This window comes from Coregonus clupeaformis, chromosome 1 (assembly GCF_020615455.1).
Source record: "Coregonus clupeaformis isolate EN_2021a chromosome 1, ASM2061545v1, whole genome shotgun sequence".
Lineage (NCBI taxonomy): Eukaryota > Metazoa > Chordata > Actinopteri > Salmoniformes > Salmonidae > Coregonus > Coregonus clupeaformis.
In genome coordinates this window covers 90,586,926-90,604,520 of record NC_059192.1, presented here as the reverse complement: position 1 = coordinate 90,604,520, position 17,595 = coordinate 90,586,926, and the positions used below count along the sequence as shown (strand labels likewise).

The 17,595-nt window shown below is 49.7% G+C and overlaps 1 protein-coding gene across 1 annotated transcript in view; it reads right to left on the bottom strand.

Annotated features, from left to right (window-relative positions):
• LOC123491371 (dedicator of cytokinesis protein 1-like) overlaps positions 1–17,595 on the bottom strand; it is a 174,576-nt gene that overhangs the window by 74,805 nt on the left and 82,176 nt on the right. The window contains 5 exon segments of the mRNA XM_045221937.1: positions 1,940–1,980; positions 2,235–2,391; positions 4,752–4,837; positions 9,387–9,535; positions 14,940–14,998. Coding sequence (XP_045077872.1) covers positions 1,940–1,980; positions 2,235–2,391; positions 4,752–4,837; positions 9,387–9,535; positions 14,940–14,998 — 492 coding nt within the window.

Sequence of the window (17,595 nt, the reverse complement as noted above, 5' to 3'; positions counted from 1 at the left end):
TGAGCTTCAATATGGCTTCACCATGGTGACAATGGAGAGAGACAAGTCAACTGTGTCTGAAATGGCCCCCCTATTCACTATATAGTGCACTACTGCTGACTTGAGCCCTATCTGGGCCCTGGTCAAAAGTAGTGCACTATGTAGGAATATGGGTCCATTTTGGATGCGGATGGATGCAGTACATGGTGACATTTTCCTTTCACCTCAGAAAATGCTTTTAGATGGCAACTTTGACTGCTAGGGCTGACTGATGGACTGCTAGGGCTGACTGATGGACTGCTAGGGCTGACTGATGGACTGCTACTGCTGACTGATAGACTGCTAGGGCTGACTGATGGACTGCTAGGGCTGACTGATGGACTGCTACTGCTGACTGATGGACTGCTAGGGCTGACTGATGGACTGCTACTGCTGACTGATGGACTGCTAGGGCTGACTGATGGACTGCTAGGGCTGACTGATGGACTGCTACTGCTGACTGATGGACTGCTAGGGCTGACTGATGGACTGCTAGGGCTGACTGATGGACTGCTAGGGCTGACTGATGGACTGCTAGGGCTGACTGATGGACTGCTACTGCTGACTGATGGACTGCTACTGCTGACTGATAGACTGCTAGGGCTGACTGATGGACTGCTATGGCTGACTGATGGACTGCTACTGCTGACTGATGGACTGCTACGGCTGACTGATGGACTGCTACTGCTGACTGATGGACTGCTAGGGCTGACTGATGGACTGCTAGGGCTGACTGATGGACTGCTAGGGCTGACTGATGGACTGCTACTGCTGACTGATGGACTGCTAGGGCTGACTGATGACTGCTAGGGCTGACTGATGACTGCTAGGGCTGACTGATGGACTGCTACCACTGACTGATGGACTGCTACCACTGACTGATGGACTGCTACCGCTGACTGATGGACTGCTACTGCTGACTGATGGACTGCTAGGGCTGACTGATGGACTGCTAGGGCTGACTGATGGACTGCTACTGCTGACTGATGGACTGCTACTGCTGACTGATGGACTGCTACTGCTGACTGATGGACTGCTAGGGCTGACTGATGGACTGCTAGGGCTGACTGATGGACTGCTACCACTGACTGATGGACTGCTACTGCTGACTGATGGACTGCTAGGGCTGACTGATGACTGCTACTGCTGACTGATGGACTGCTACGGCTGACTGATGGACTGCTACTGCTGACTGATGGACTGCTACTGCTGACTGATGGACTGCTAGGGCTGACTGATAGACTGCTACTGCTGACTGATGGAACTGATAGGGCTGACTGATGGACTGCTACTGCTGACTGATGGACTGCTATGGCTGACTGATGGACTGCTAGGGCTGATTGATGGACTGCTAGGGCTGACTGATGGACTGCTAGGGCTGACTGATGGACTGCTAGGTTTGACTGATGGACTGCTAGGTTTGACTGATGGACTGCTAGGTCTGACTGATGGACTGCTAGGGCTGACTGATGGACTGCTAGGGCTGACTGATGGACTGCTAGGGCTGACTGATGGACTGCTAGGTTTGACTGATGGACTGCTAGGTCTGACTGATGGACTGATAGGGCTGATTGATGGACTGCTAGGGCTGATTGATGGACTGCTAGGGCTGACTGATGGACTGATAGGGCTGACTGATGGACTGCTAGGGCTGACTGATGGATTGCTAGGGCTGACTGATGGACTGATAGGGCTGATTGATGGAAAAGCAGGGAATGGAAAATCACACAGAGATTTGAGACAAAGCTGAATTTATCACCAGTGAAAGAGAAAACCTCCTACGGTGTTGCATTATGCAGTTATTCATTGTCAGTCAGAGAAGATAGCAAAAACACCGGCCTTGACTTCACAGAGGGACTGAGTACAACAGAACAACAGAACCGTCTAGTTGAGGAAGATGACGATGAGGATCTTTTCTTACCTGATGTACATCTCCTCTCTCTCTATCTCCTTGTAGAAGTTCTGAGGACGAAAAGATTGAAATGGTTTAACAAAACTGAAATGATTTAACTCACGAAAGTCGAATAAGCAACAACAATCGCAACAATACCAATAATAAATGTTACGCAGCTGGTGTTTCCGACAGTTGGAAAGGAAACCGTCAGGCCACAATAAGACCGGTAACTCTAAGCATCGCAGCAGGAAGCAGTCAGACATCTGTCCACAACGGAACAGGACAGAACATATAACAGTGTGTGTGTGTGTCTCTCTCCTACCAGCACGTTGACAGTGCAGCTCATCCGGTTCTCCTTGTTCTCATCGTGCATGATGGTCCTGTAGTCCAGCAGTCGCTCCAACAGACGAACCACCAAGCTCACAAAGATCTCCCCACTCTTAGACAGGTACTTATGTTTCCTGCAGTGCTCCAACAGACTGGGGGGAGGGGGGGAGGGGGAGAGAGGGGGAGGAGAGGGGAGAGAGGGGGGAGAGGGGGAGAGAGGGAGGGAGAGAGGGAGGGGAGAGAGGGGAGAGGAGGGGATGAGGGGAGGGGGATACAGGGGAGGGGGAGAGAGGGGAGAGGAGGGGGTGAGGGGGATCAGGGGAGGGGAGAGAGGGGAGAGGAGGGGATGAGGGGAGGGGGATACAGGGAGGGGGAGAGAGGGGAGAGGAGGGGATGAGGGAGGGGGGATACAGGGAGGAGAGAGGGAGAGGAGGGGGTGAGGGGAGGGGGATACAGGGGGAGGGGGAGAGAGGGGAGAGGAGGGGATGAGGGAGGGGGATACAGGGGAGGGGAGAGAGGGGAGAGGAGGGATGAGGGGAGGGGGATACAGGGGAGGGGGAGAGAGGGGAGGGGGGAGAGGGAGGGGGGATACAGGGGAGGGAGAGAGGGGAGAGGAGGGGATGAGGGGAGGGGGATACAGGGAGGGGGAGAGAGGGAGAGGAGGGGTGAGGGGAGGGATACAGGGGAGGGGAGAGGGGAGAGGAGGGGTGAGGGGAGGGGGATACAGGGAGGGGAGAGAGGGAGAGGAGGGGGTGAGGGGAGGGGGATACAGGGGAGGGGGAGAGAGGGGAGAGGAGGGGTGAGGGGAGGGGGATACAGGGGAGGGGAGAGAGGGGAGAGGAGGGGTGAGGGGAGGGGGATACAGGGGAGGGGGAGAGAGGGGAGAGGAGGGGGTGAGGGGAGGGGGGATACAGGGGAGGGGGAGAGAGGGGAGAGGAGGGGGTGAGGGGAGGGGGATACAGGGGAGGGGAGAGAGGGGAGAGGAGGGGTGAGGGAGGGGATACAGGGGGGGGAGAGGGGAGAGGAGGGGATGAGGGGAGGGATACAGGGAGGGGAGAGAGGGAGAGGAGGGGGTGAGGGGAGGGGGATACAGGGAGGGGGAGAGAGGGAGAGGAGGGTGAGGGGAGGGGGATACAGGGGAGGGGAGAGAGGGGTGAGGAGGGGATGAGGGGAGGGGGATACAGGGGAGGGGGAGAGAGGGAGAGGAGGGGTGAGGGGAGGGGGATACAGGGGAGGGGGAGAGAGGGGAGAGAGGGGGGTGAGGGAGGGGGATACAGGGGAGGGGGAGAGAGGGGAGAGGAGGGGGTGAGGGGAGGGGGATACAGGGGAGGGGAGAGAGAGAGGGGATGAGGAGGGGGATACAGGGGAGGGGGAGAGAGGGGAGAGGAGGGGTGAGGGGAGGGGGACAGGGGAGGGGAGAGAGGGAGAGGAGGGGGTGAGGGGAGGGGGATACAGGGGGGAGAGAGGGGAGAGGAGGGGATGAGGGGAGGGGAGAGAGGGGAGAGGAGGGGGTGAGGGGAGGGGGTACAGGGGAGGGGGAGAGGGGTGATACAGTGGAGGGAGAGAGAGGGGAGGGGGAGAGAGGGGGTGATACAGTGGAGGGAGAGAGAGGGGAGGGGAGATACAAGGGAGGGGGAGAGAGGAGAGGGAGAGAGGGGTGATACAGTGGAGGGAGAGAGAGGGGAGGGGGAGATACAAGGGAGGGGAGAGAGGAGAGGGAGAGAGGGGAGAGGGAGAGATACAGTGGAGGGAGAGAGAAGGGAGGGGGAGAGAGGAGAGAGATATTTGCACACTGTTACAACACTGCACAAAGCCAATAATATAATATGTGAAATGTCTATACTCTTAAAACTTTAGTGAGTGTTTACTAATGTTTCCCTTGTTTATTTCCCTCTAGTTTATTATCTATTTCACTTGCTTTGGTAATGTAAACATATGTTTCCCATGCCAATAAAGCCCTTTGAATTGAATTGAGAGGGGAGAGAGAGAGAGCGAGAGAGAGAGAGAGAGAGAGAGAGAGAGAGAGAGAGAGAGAGAGAGAGAGGGGGGGGTAAAGCATGGTAAAATGTGAGTGTTAACTGTGTTGGTGTACAGTAAGTATTACTCATTTCCAGCTTCAACATGTGTGGTTGACTGGATTTGAGGACAGGAGTTTGCACCCAACTATACCAGGATAAAATAACACATGGTTGTCATCTGTCATATAATCCTGTCCTTTAATAATCATCATCATCATCATCAGACATCTTCTTGGAGGAAAGACAGACAGACAGACAGACAGACAGGCAGGGAGGCAGGAAGAGAGGCAGGAAGAGACACAGAAAGAGACAGACAGACAGAGACAGACAGACAGACAGACAGGCAGTGACAGACAGACATGCAGGCAGACAGAGACAGACAGACAGAGTCAGTCGTCAGTCAGTCACTACACAGACAGTCAGACAGACAGTAACAGACAGACAGACAGTCAGACAGTTACGACGACAGACAGACGCAGACCGGCAACACTCACATCTTTTGGAAGAGGACTTTGTACTGCTCATCTCCTCCGCCCCCCTCCACCTCATGATCCAGTTTGGTGATGATCTCATTCTCAAACTGCAATTAGAAAGCAGCCATTCATAATCAGCACAGCTCATTTTTCAATTCATTAGTCTCCCCTCCTGTCTCCCTCCTTCTGCCTCCCTCGCTCTCTGATTCTCTTTCTCGCTCTCTCTTTTCCCCCACTATCCCTCTCTTTCCCACCCTCTCTCTCCTCTTGGTTGAGAGGATCTCTACTCTTGGTTTAATCGCCTTTCAGCCTGGCGGACTGTGAGCTCATATTAAATCAGTTCATTATCACGCTGATGACTCTCACTAACTTCTCTGTGATTGGCTGAGCAGGGAGCCACAGCAGAAAGCACATCCTCTTGTTCTGGAACTTTGTTCTCTTCCCCTCTCTCCTTCTTCCCCCTCCTCCTTCCCCTCTCTACTTCTTCCCCTCTCTCCTCCTTCCCCTCTCTCCTTCTTCCCCTCTCTCCTTCTTCCCCTCTCTCCTTCTTCCCCTCTCTCCTTCTTTCCCTCTCTCCTCCTTCCCCTCTCTACTTCTTCCCCTCTCTCCTCCTTCCCCTCTCTCCTCCTTCCCCTCTCTCCTTCTTCCCCTCTCTCCTTCTTCCCCTCTCTCCTTCTTCCCCTCTCTCCTTCTTCCCCCTCTCTCCTTCTTCCCCTCTCTCCTTCTTCCCCTCTCTCCTTCTTCCCCTCTCTCCTCCTTCCCCTCTCTCCTTCTTCCCCCTCTCTCCTCCTTCCCCTCTCTCCTCCTTCCCCTCTCTCCTTCTTCCCCTCTCTCCTCCTTCCCCTCTCTCCTTCTTTCCCTCTCTCATTCTTCCCCTCTCTCCTTCTTCCCTCTCTCCTTCTTCCCCTCTCTCCTTCTTCCCCTCTCTCCTTCTTCCCCTCTCTCTCTCCTTCCCCTCTCTCCTTCTTCCCCTCTCTCCTCCTTCCCCTCTCTCCTCCTTCCCCTCTCTCATTCTTCCCCTCTCTCCTTCTTCCCCTCTCTCCTTCTTCCCCTCTCTCCATCCCCTCTCCCCTTCTTCCCCTCTCTCCTCCTTCCCCTCTCTCCTTCTTCCCCTCTCTCCTCCTTCCCCTCTCTCCTCCTTCCCCTCTCTCCTTCTTCCCCTCTCTCATCCTTCCCCTCTCTCCTTCTTCCCCTCTCTCCTCCTTCCCCTCTCTCCTTCTTCCCCTCTCTCATCCTTCCCCTCTCTCCTTCTTCCCCTCTCTCCTTCTTCCCCTCTCTCCTTCTTCCCCTCTCTCCTCCTTCCCCTCTCTCCATCCCCTCTCCCCTTCTTCCCCTCTCTCCTTCTTCCCCTCTCTCCTTCTTCCCCTCTCTCCTCCTTCCCCCTCTCTCCTCCTTCCCCCCTCTCTCCTTCTTCCCCTCTCTCCTTCTTCCCCTCTCTCCTTCTTCCCCTCTCTCCTTCTTCCCCTCTCTCCTTCTTCCCCTCTCTCCTCCTTCCCCTCTCTCCTCCTTCCCCCCTCTCTCCTTCTCCCCTCTCTCCTTCTTCCCCTCTCTCCTTCTTCCCCTCTCTCCTTCTTCCCCTCTCTCCTTCTTCCCCTCTCTCCTTCTTCCCCTCTCTCCTTCTTCCCCTCTCCCCTCCTTCCCCCCTCTCCCCTTCTTCCCCTCTCTCCTCCTTCCCCTCTCTCCTTCTTCCCCTCTCTCCTTCTTCCCCTCTCTCCTTCTTCCCCTCTCTCCTTCTTCCCCTCTCCCCTCCTTCCCCCTCTCCCCTTCTTCCCCTCTCTCCTCCTTCCCCTCTCTCCTTCTTCCCCTCTCTCCTTCTTCCCCTCTCTCCTTCTTCCCCTCTCTCCTCCTTCCCCTCTCTCCTCCTTCCCCCCTCTCTCCTTCCCCTCTCTCCTTCTTCCCCTCTCTCCTTCTTCCCCTCTCTCCTTCTTCCCAGAAAGACAACAGAAGGAATGAAGAAGGGACGTTTGCTCCAACTTGGACTGCCTGCTTGATGTGCTGCTGCTGTGTCAGGGAGACAGGAAGAGAAGCAACTCTCTCTCTCTGCTAAGTTGTAGATTTACACTGCACACTAGAAAGTCTGGAACAGAATAAGCCTCACTTATAAAAAGGGGTCAAGCCATTTGTCTGCATCCCAAATGGGTCCCTATTCCATATATAGTGCACTATCGGGCCCCGGTCAAAAGTAGTGCACTATATAGGGAATAGGGTACCATTTGGGACACATCCAATGTGAAATAGATCCCCTTTTACTGTAGGGGGGATATAAGAGGATGTAGTCATTCCCAATGACCCAGGTCCTGACTGGCTGACACATCTAACTGTATCACCAGGGTTCCCCTTCATTCCCAATCTAACAGACTGAGTGTGTGTGTGACCCAAATTGCACCCTATTCACTTTATAGTGCACTACTCTAGACCAGATCCCTATAGGCCCTAGTCAAAAGTAGTGCACTATAGAGGAAATAGGGTGCCATTGGAGACACCAGACTGTACTACTACACTGGCTGGGAGGATTTGGGAGACAGCCACAGGCCAGGCCTCTGCTTCAGCATGACTTCAATGGGGCATCAGTGGTAGAGGAAGTCAATCCAGATACAGTACAGAGAATGCTGAGGGAGACTGGGTTAGACTTGGAACGTAATGCTAATACAGCAAACATAGTCACCTACAAGCTACATGGATAACACACGTTTCTGTCTAAACTCAGGATATACACATGGCTATACTGTTCTGTAGCAGAGAAGACACTTAGACATTTGATTGGTGGAACACCAGATGTGACCAATGGGCTATCACTAAGGCAAAGAGGGGGTGAACTTTGGAAGGTGGCATAACATGAAGTTCTCTTCCTGTGACCTGGTCATAATACGTGTAGTAAATGGGCTTTCCAACTGACCACTGATCCCCCCTACAGTAAACTGACTTTAGTCACTGACCACCTTCCGGAGACACTTGAAACCCTACCTCTTTAAGGAATACCTGGGATAGGATAAAAGTAATCCTTCTACCCCCCTCCCCACCCCACAAAATATATAAATTAATAATAATAAAAATAAAAATTTAAAAATATTTGTAAAGTGGTTGTCCCACTGGCTATCATAAGGTGAATGCACCAATTTGTAAGTCGCTCTGGATAAGAGCGTCTGCTAAATGACTTAAATGTAAATGTAAAATACTAAAACTACATTATCGGCTTTACAACACTAAAACTACATTATGGGCTTTACAACACTAAACTACATTATGGGCTTTACAACACTAAACTACATTATGGGCTTTACAACACTAAACTACATTATGGGCTTTACAACACTAAACTACATTATGGGCTTTACAACACTAAACTACATTATGGGCTTTACAACACTAAACTACATTATGGGCTTTACAACACTAAACTACATTATGGCCTTTACAACACTAAAACTACATTATGGGCTTTACAATACTAAAACTACATTATGAGTCAATTCATTGCTGGAAACATTTACCAACATTACGTTTGTCTCTAGTGGGGTAAGGTATTACAGTGCCATCCGTTTTGTCACCAAAGCCCCATATACTACCCACCACTGTGACCTGTACGCTCTTGTTGGCTGGTCCTCACTACATATTTGTCGCCAAACCCACTGGCTCCAGGCCATCTATAAATCACTGCTAGGCAAATCTCAGCCTTATCTTAGCTCATCATTAGGTCTTAGGTCACCATAGCAACACCCATCCGTAGTATGCGCTCCAGCAGGTATATCTCACTGGTCATCCCCAAAAGCCAACACCTCCTTTGGCCGCCATTCCTTCCAGTTCTCTGCTGCCAATGACTGGAACGAATTGCAAAAATCTCTGAAGCTGGAGACTCTTATCTCCCTCACTAACTTTAAGGCATCAGTTGTCAGAGCACCTTACCGATCACTGCACCTGTACACAGCCCATCTGTAATTAGCCCACCCAACTACCTCATCCCTATATTGTTATTTATTTTGCTAATTTGCACCCCAGTATCTCTATTTGCACATAATCTCTTGCACATCTATCATTCCAGTGTTAATACTAATTGTAATTATTTTGCACTATGGCCTATTTATTGCCTTACCTCCATAACTTGCTACATTTGCACACACTGTATATATATTTTCTTTGGTATTTTTGACTTTATGTTTTGTTTTACCCCATATGTAACTCTGTGTTGTTGTTTTTATCGCACTGCTTTGCTTTATCTTGGCCAGGTCGCAGTTGTAAATGAGAACTTGTTCTCAACTGGCTTACCTGGTTAAATAAAGGGGAAATAAAATAAATTAAAAATTAGAGTCCTTGACACTGTGCTTCTGCTTGCTCTTTGGGGACAAGGTGGGGTTATTGTAAACCCTTTGTGACAACTTCTGATGTAGAAAGGGCTTTATAAATACATTTGATTGATTGATTGATTTACTGACTGACTGATTGATTAATATACTGGCCGATTGATTGATTGACCGACTGACTGGCTGATTGACTGACCGATTGACTGACTGACTGAACGATTGACTGACTGACTGATTGATTCACCGACTGATTGGCTGATTGACTGACGGATTGATTGACTGACTGAACGACTGACTGATTGACTGACTGAAGGACTGACTGATTGACTGACTGAAGGACTGACTGACTGATACAGACCCGTTGGAAGCTGGAGGTGAAGTGGAATTCACACTGCATCATGTCGAAGAAGATGGGGATTGTGGCTTTCCTCAGTTCTATCTCGGGGACCAGAGTCATCTCTAGGATGGGACCCACCATCTCTGGGATCAACTTGATCTTGTGGGGACCTGGGGACAGATAACACATGATCAAATAACTTAACTAATAACTCCTGCTGGTAGAGCATGGCGCTTACAACGCCATGATAGTGGGTTCGAGTCCCGGGACCACCCATACGTACCTTTTTTAAAAATAAGTATGCGCGCACTACTGTAAGATAAAAGCGTCCGATAAATGGCATATATTTTTGATATTAATATGATATAATGATTGTGGGGACCTGTGGATGGATAAGATATTAATACATAGATAATGAATGAACTGACGGACAAACTGTAAATAGATGACAGTCCAGTCCATGTAAAGGGGACCCGGCGATGGATAAAGCGTGACTATAAAGCCTGGTCCTCTGGAGCTCAGTTGGTAGAGCACGGCGCCACCTGCAACGCCAGGGTTGTGGGTTGGATTCCTGCTGGGGCCACCCATACGAAAATGTACGCGCGCACTACTGTAAGTCGCTTTGGATAAAAGAGTCTGCTAAATGGCATATTATATTATTATGATACACGGGTGAAGAGATAAATAAATAAAAGGACTAATAATTATTGGTGAGTGATATGCTTATTGATCTTGTGTGGAACCTGTGCATATATAACACAAGAATATGTGGATAAAGACATAATTACATGAATATAACTAATATTGATAATTATTCCTGGTCAGATAATTGCTAGATTGATCTTGAAGAGACCTGGGGACACATTAATACATGGATGATTAAATAATTAAATACATGAACTAAAGGACTCACTATTAATTCCTGGTGAGATACATAGATAATACATTAACACATGATCGAGGATAATAGTTAAATCAACTAATAGCCTTAATAAACAATTCCTGGTGAGCTATACAGTATGTTCATTTGTCTTGGTGTAACCCATTGGAGGAAACTTCTATCGAGGGGCCCCAGGCGTAAACATGTACTTGACGAGCTTAAAGTACACAGGTTTAAATCTGGTTCCCATGTTCCTCCACTTCCTTTTCAGTGTTCATCAGCATTTTGCTGACACTCAGAAGACGAGAGGTGATTTTCCTGAGAAGAGCCTCAGGTCCAAACCAGAGGGTTAAATAATGAAAACACTGGTGAGGGAATCAATACAACATCATGGTAAGAGTTCTAATCAAGAAGAGTAGAAGGGGAGGGAGGGAGAGAGGGAGATGGAGAGATGGAGGGAGGGGGGGGAGGGAGGGAGATGGAGGGAGGGGAGGGGAGGGAGGGAGAGAGAAAGATAGAGAGATGGAGGGAGGGAGGGGAGGGAGATGGAGGGAGGGGAGGGAGGGAGGGAGAAAGATAGCGAGATGGAGGGAGGGAGGGGAGGGAGGGAGAGAGAAAGATAGAGAGATGGAGGGAGGGGAGGGAGGGGAGGGAGATGGAGGGAGGGGTGGGAGGTAGGGAGAAAGATAGCGAGATGGAGGGAGGGAGGGGAGGGAGGGAGGGAGAGAGAAAGATAGAGAGATGGAGGAAGGGAGGGAGGGAGAGAGAAAGGTAGAGAGATGGAGGGAGGGAGGGGAGGGAGGGAGATGGAGGGAGGGGAGAGAGGGGAGGGAGGGAGGGAGAGAGAAAGATAGAGAGATGGAGGGATGGGAGGGAGGGAGATGGAGGGAGGGGAGGGAGGGAGGGAGAGAGAAAGATAGAGAGATGGAGGGATGGGAGGGAGGGAGATGGAGGGAGGAGGGAGGGAGAGAGAAAGATAGAGAGATGGAGGGAGGGGAGAGAGGGAGATGAGGGAGGGGAGGGAGGGAGAGAGAAAGATAGAGAGATGAGGGAGGGAGGGGAGGGAGGGAGATGGAGGGAGGGAGAGAGAAAGATAGAGAGATGGAGGGAGGGGGAGGGAGGGAGATGGAGGGAGGGAGAGAGAAAGATAGAGAGATGGAGGGAGGGGAGGGAGGGAGATGGAGGGAGGGAGGGGAGGGAGGGAGAGAGAAAGATAGAGAGATGGAGGGGGAGGGAGGGAGATGGAGGGAGGGAGGGGGGGAGGGAGAGAGAAAGATAGAGAGATGGAGGGAGGGGAGGGAGGGAGATGGAGGGAGATGGATGGAGGGAGAGAGAAAGAGAGAGAGATGGAGGGAGGGAGGGAGGGAGATTGAGGGAGGGGAGGGAGGGAGAGAGAAAGATAGAGAGATGGAGGGAGGGGAGGGAGGGAGATGGAGGGAGGGAGGGGAGGAGGGAGAGAGAAAGATAGAGAGATGGAGGGAGGGAGGGAGGGAGATGGAGGGAGGGAGAGAGAAAGATAGAGAGATGGAGGGAGGGGAGAGAGGGAGATGGAGGGAGGGGAGGGAGGGGAGGGAGGGAGATGGAGGGAGGGGATGGAGGGGAGGGAGGGAGATGGAGGGAGGGGAGGGAGGGAGGGAGAAAGATAGAGAGATGGAGGGAGGGGAGAGAGGGAGATGGAGGGAGGGGTGGGAGGGAGATGAAGGGAGGGGAGGGAGGGAGATGGAGGGAGGGGAGGGAGGGGAGGGAGGGAGATGGAGGGAGGGTTGGGAGGGAGATGGAGGGAGGGGAGGGAGAGAGATGGAGGAAGATGGAGGGAGGGAGAGAGAGCAAAAGAGAGAGAAAGAGAGAATTGGAATAACAGAGACTGATTACCTATTTGAATTAATTGTCACGCCCTGGCTCTGGGGACTCTAGTATGTTGAGCCAGGGTGTGAGTTTTCATTTGGGTGCGTTCTAGTATTGTGTTTCTATGTTGGCCAGTGTGGTTCTCAATCAGAGGCAACGTGAATCAGCTGTTGCTTGTTGTCTCTGATTGGGAACCATACTTAGTCAGCCTGTTTCCCACAGTATGGTGTGGGATCTTGTTCCAGTGTGGTTTGTGTTAGACCGAGGACGTCACGTTATCGTTTGTTGTTTTGTTCGTGTAATCATTAAATAAAAAGTATGTTTGCCTTCAACGCTGCGCCTTGGTCCTCTGTTCCCGACGATCGTGACATTAATAAAACAGGCCTATTCAAACTAACACCTTGTCACTCTCCGTCTCCTTTGTGATTTCTCTGCTGTAGTTCTGCTTCCACAACAACAACATGAAGCCAATTAACACAAGATCTGATCCTCTATTCTAAGTCCTTACTGTTTTCACTAACAACCTGGTAATCACTCAAGACAAACTCCCAGATGGGCCCGGACACAAAAATAACACTTTGGAAATATCACACTTCAACATCTTTCAACGACCTTACAGTAGTTACTGTATGATCTGTGAATGAAGGTATGCGAAGTTGAATGTATATGGACAAATATACATTGTGAAAATATTGTTTGCAACATGTTTTAATGAGAAACTAAGAATAGAGTATGGTTCAGGATCGGAGAATCAGACCCTTTGCTACGAGACTCAAAATTGAGCTCAGGTGCATCCTGTTTCTACAACTTGATTGGAGCCCACCTGTGGTAAATTCAATTGATTGCACATGATTTTAAAGAAACACACCTGTCTATATAAAGGTCCCACAGTTGACAGTGCATGTCAGAGCAGAAACTATACCATGAGGTCGAAGGATTGTGTTGAGGCACAGATCTGGAGGAGGGTACCAAAAAATGTCTGCAGCATTGAAGGTCCCCAAGAACACAGTGGCCTCCATCATTCTTAAATGGAAGACGTTTGGAACCACCAAGACTCTTCCTAGAGCTGGCCACCCGGCCAAACTGAGCAATCGGGGGAGAAGGGCCTTGGTCAGGGAGGTGACCAAGAACCCGATGGTCACTCTGACAGAGCTCTAGAGTTCCTCTGTGGAGATGGGAGAAACTTCCAGAAGGACAACAATTTCTGCAGCACTCCACCAATCAGGCCTTTATGGTAGAGTGGACATTCGGAAGCCACTCCTCAGTAAAAGGCACATGACAGCCCGCTTGGAGTTTGCCAAAAGGCACCTAAAGACTCTCAGACCATGAGAAACAAGATTCTCTGGTCTGATGAAACCAAGATTGAACTCTTTGGCCTGAATGCCAAGCGTCATGTCTGGAGGAAACCTGGCACCATCCCTACGGTGAAGCATGGTGGTGGCAGCATCATGCTGTGGGGATGTTTTTCAGCGGCAGTGACTGGGAGACTAGTCAGGATCGAGGCAAAGATGAACAGAATAAAGTACAGAGAGATCCTTGATGAAAACCTGCTCCAGAGCACTCAGGACCTCAGACTGGGGTGAAGGTTCACCGTCCAACAGAACAACGACCCTAAGCACACAGCCAAGACAACGCAGGAGTGGCTCGGCACAAGTCTCTGAACGTCCTTGAGTGGCCCATCCAGAGCCCGGACTTGAACCTGATCGAACATCTCTGGAGAGACCTGAAAATAGCTGTGCAGCAACGCTCCCCATCCAACCTGACAGAGCTTGAGAGGATCTGCAGAGAAGAATGGGAGAAACTCCCCAAATACAGGTGTGCCAAGCTTGTGGCGTCATACCCAAGAAGACTCGAGGCTGTAATCGCTGCCAAAGGTGCTTCAACAAAGTACTGAGTAAAGGGTCTGAATACTTATGTAAATGTCATATTTCAGTTTTTTTATTTGTAATACATTATCAAACATTTCTAAAAACCTATTTTTGCTTTGTCATTATGGGGTATTGTGTGTAGATTGATGAGGAAAAATACAATTTAACCAATTTTAGAATAAGGCTGTAACTTAACAAAATGTGGAAAAAGTCAAGGGGTCTGAATACTTTCTGAAGGCACTGTAACGTTAGCTAGCTAGATAACAAGCTAGAAACTAACCAAAACATTGTTTAGAAAGTTGCTTTTAGTTGCCTGGTTTGCTAGATTGACATATACTAAATGAAGTGTTAAAATACACCAGTTGTGCCATGTTGGACCACCAGGCTGCTGATGTCGTTTTTGTGTTTATACTTTTTCATAATGACAACGACACGTTTGATGTTCATGATGTCACCGCGACAACTGTCTACAGACATGTCGATAGACGTAGTATTAAACCAGCCTTTAGTATTGAAATCGTTGGTTGTTTAGTGCACTACCGTACTCACTCTGTTTAGCACATGGCCTCACATGGCCTACCCTGCTAGCCTACCCTGCCACTACCGTACTCACTCTGTTTAGCACATGGCCTCACATGTCAATCCTTAAAGAGATGGGTGGGGCTAAGGCTTAAGAAGGTGTGAACAATGCTGAATGGGTGTAGACAAAGAAGAGCTCTCCAGTATGTGTACCAAAACATTCAAGGGCCATTTTCTCAAAAGTGGTGTTACAAGTTAGTCAACTTCCAAAGCAGAATTACTTTCCCATTGTTCCTCAACAGTAGTGTATGATATACCATTTAGTGTATGAGTAGTGTATGAGTCCCTGCTTTTATCCAATGTAAAAAACACAATTTCAAATTTTGCTACATAAGACCGAATGGAGCCGGTCGGTCACGTTAGTTGAATGCATATGAAGAATATAAAATAGATGATTCATACCTAGGTTATACCACATGTCTCTGATCTCAAAGCCAATCTGTCTTCTCATGTCCTGGTACCTGAAACACACAGAAACACACATGCATTTACATACACTGTTGCCAACCACTGTCATGTTTTAGTGGCCAGTCCAACATGGTTTACTGTCATGTACTAGTGGCCAGTCCAACATGGTTTACTGTCATGTACTAGTGGCCAGTCCAACATGGTTTACTGTCATGTACTAGTGGCCAGTCCAACATGGTTTACTGTCATGTACTAGTGGCCAGTCCAACATGGTTTACTGTCATGTACTAGTGGCCAGTCCAACATGGTTTACTGACAATAAGTATTGTAGGAGGGTAAACAACTGGGTCCCACTTTAAAACGAAGTACAACTTACAAAGGCTTTATACATACAAGCTTTGTAAGCACTACGGTGTATAAAGGGTGACATAATCATTCCCAGTGAATTGCCAATTGTGACATAACACACTATGTATGTTTATGCACCATTTATACAGTATGACACACTTATAGATGATTTGTGAAGAATGTATGTAGTGCTTATGTAGCCTTTATAGTGATACACAACATATCAATAATATTTCAAGGGCAGCATCATAACATTGCAAAAATCTGAAACTTTTCATCCAAAAATGATGCAGAAAAGCTAATCCATGCTTTTGTCACTTCTAGATTAGACTACTGCAATGCTCTACTCTCCAGGCTACCCGGATAAAGCACTAAATCAACTTCAGTTAGTGCTAAACACGGCTGCTAGAATCTTGTATAGAACCCCAAAATGTGATCGTATTACTCCAGTGCTAGCCTCGCTACACTGGCTTCCTGTTAAGGCTAGGGCTGATTTCAAGGTTTTACTGCTAACCTACAAAGCATTACATGGGCTTGCTCCTACCCATCTCTCTGATTTGGTCCTGCCGTCACAAGACACAGGCCTTCCTTATTGTTCCTAGAAGTTCTAAGCAAACAGCTGGAGGCAGGGCTTTCTCCTATAGAGCTCAATTGTTATGGAATGGTCTGCCTATCCATGTGAGAGACGCAGACTCGTTCTCGACCTTTAAGTCTTTACTGAAGACTCATCTCTTCAATAGGTCCTATGATTGAGTGTAGTCTGGCCCAGGGGTACAAACACAAAACATTTTGGTGAGTGGACTTCAGGATTTATTTAAATTCCCCAAAGCAATGCCTGTGTTGTGTGGATTATGATACAGTAGGTTTTGGTATAAAACAATCCTTTATGGATGAGGAGGAGGAGGAGAGGAGGAGGAAGAGGAGAGGAGAGGATTAAAGGACACACACAGAGAGAGGGATAACTGGCTTTGTCTAGGTTGCTGGGATTACGTGCTGAGTTCCCCAAAAAAAGTCTGGGACATGAACTAATCTCCACAAAGCAGAAACCGGGACAGGGACTGCCCAAACCCAAACAGAGTGGGCCTGCCTGAGCCCTACACCCCCTGTCACACTGACAGTACCCTGAGAGAAGGGAGGACCAGGGAGGAAACGAGAGGAGACAGGGAGAGAGAAGGACTGAGTAGGAGAGAGGGTGACTGAGGAAACGAGAGGAGACAGGGAGAGAGAGAGACAGTAATTGCATACACTCACATCGTCATTGCCAAGTCTCGTTTTGTCTGTAATGAACAGGAAACAAGGTTCCTGATTGACTTTAACAGACAGCGCTACTGTTCACATAGGACAGGTCTGAAATCAATTTGGGGAAAGTTACAGGCATTTTGCAACCCTAGTCATGAAGACATGGAGCCAGTTGAACAATCCTGAGACATAGCCACCGACTGACTGGCTGGCTGGCTGACTGGCTGGCTGGCTGACTGACTGGCTGACTGGCTGACTGACTGACTGACTGACTAGGCAGAGTGACTATGACTGGCTGACTGACATACTGTGGCTGACTGGCTGAATGACTGAATGGCTGGCTGGCGTACTGAGGCTGACTGTGACTGACTAGCTGACTGTGAATGACTGGCTGATTGACTGACTGACTGACTCACTTACTGGCTGGCTTGCTGACTTTGACTGACTGACTGTGACTGGCTGGCTGACTAACTGGGACTGACTAGCTGACTGACTAACAAGCTGACTGTGACTGACTGGTTTACTGTGTCTGACTGGCTGAATGACTGACTGGCTGAATGACTGGCTGGCTGAATGACTGGCTGGCTGAATGACTGGCTGGCTGAATGACTGGCTGGCTGAATGACTGGCTGGCTGAATGACTGGCTGGCTGAATGACTGGCTGGCTGAATGACTGGCTGGCTGAATGACTGGCTGGCTGAATGACTGGCTGGCTGAATGACTGGCTGGCTGAATGACTGGCTGGCTGAATGACTGGCTGGCTGAATGACTGGCTGGCTGAATGACTGGCTGGCTGAATGACTGGCTGGCTGAATGACTGACTGGCTGAATGACTGACTGGCTGAATGACTGGCTGGCTGAATGACTGGCTGGCTGAATGACTGGCTGGCTGAATGACTGGCTGGCTGAATGACTGGCTGGCTGAATGACTGGCTGGCTGAATGACTGGCTGGCTGAATGACTGGCTGGCTGAATGACTGGCTGGCTGAATGACTGGCTGGCTGAATGACTGGCTGGCTGAATGACTGGCTGGCTGAATGACTGGCTGGCTGAATGACTGGCT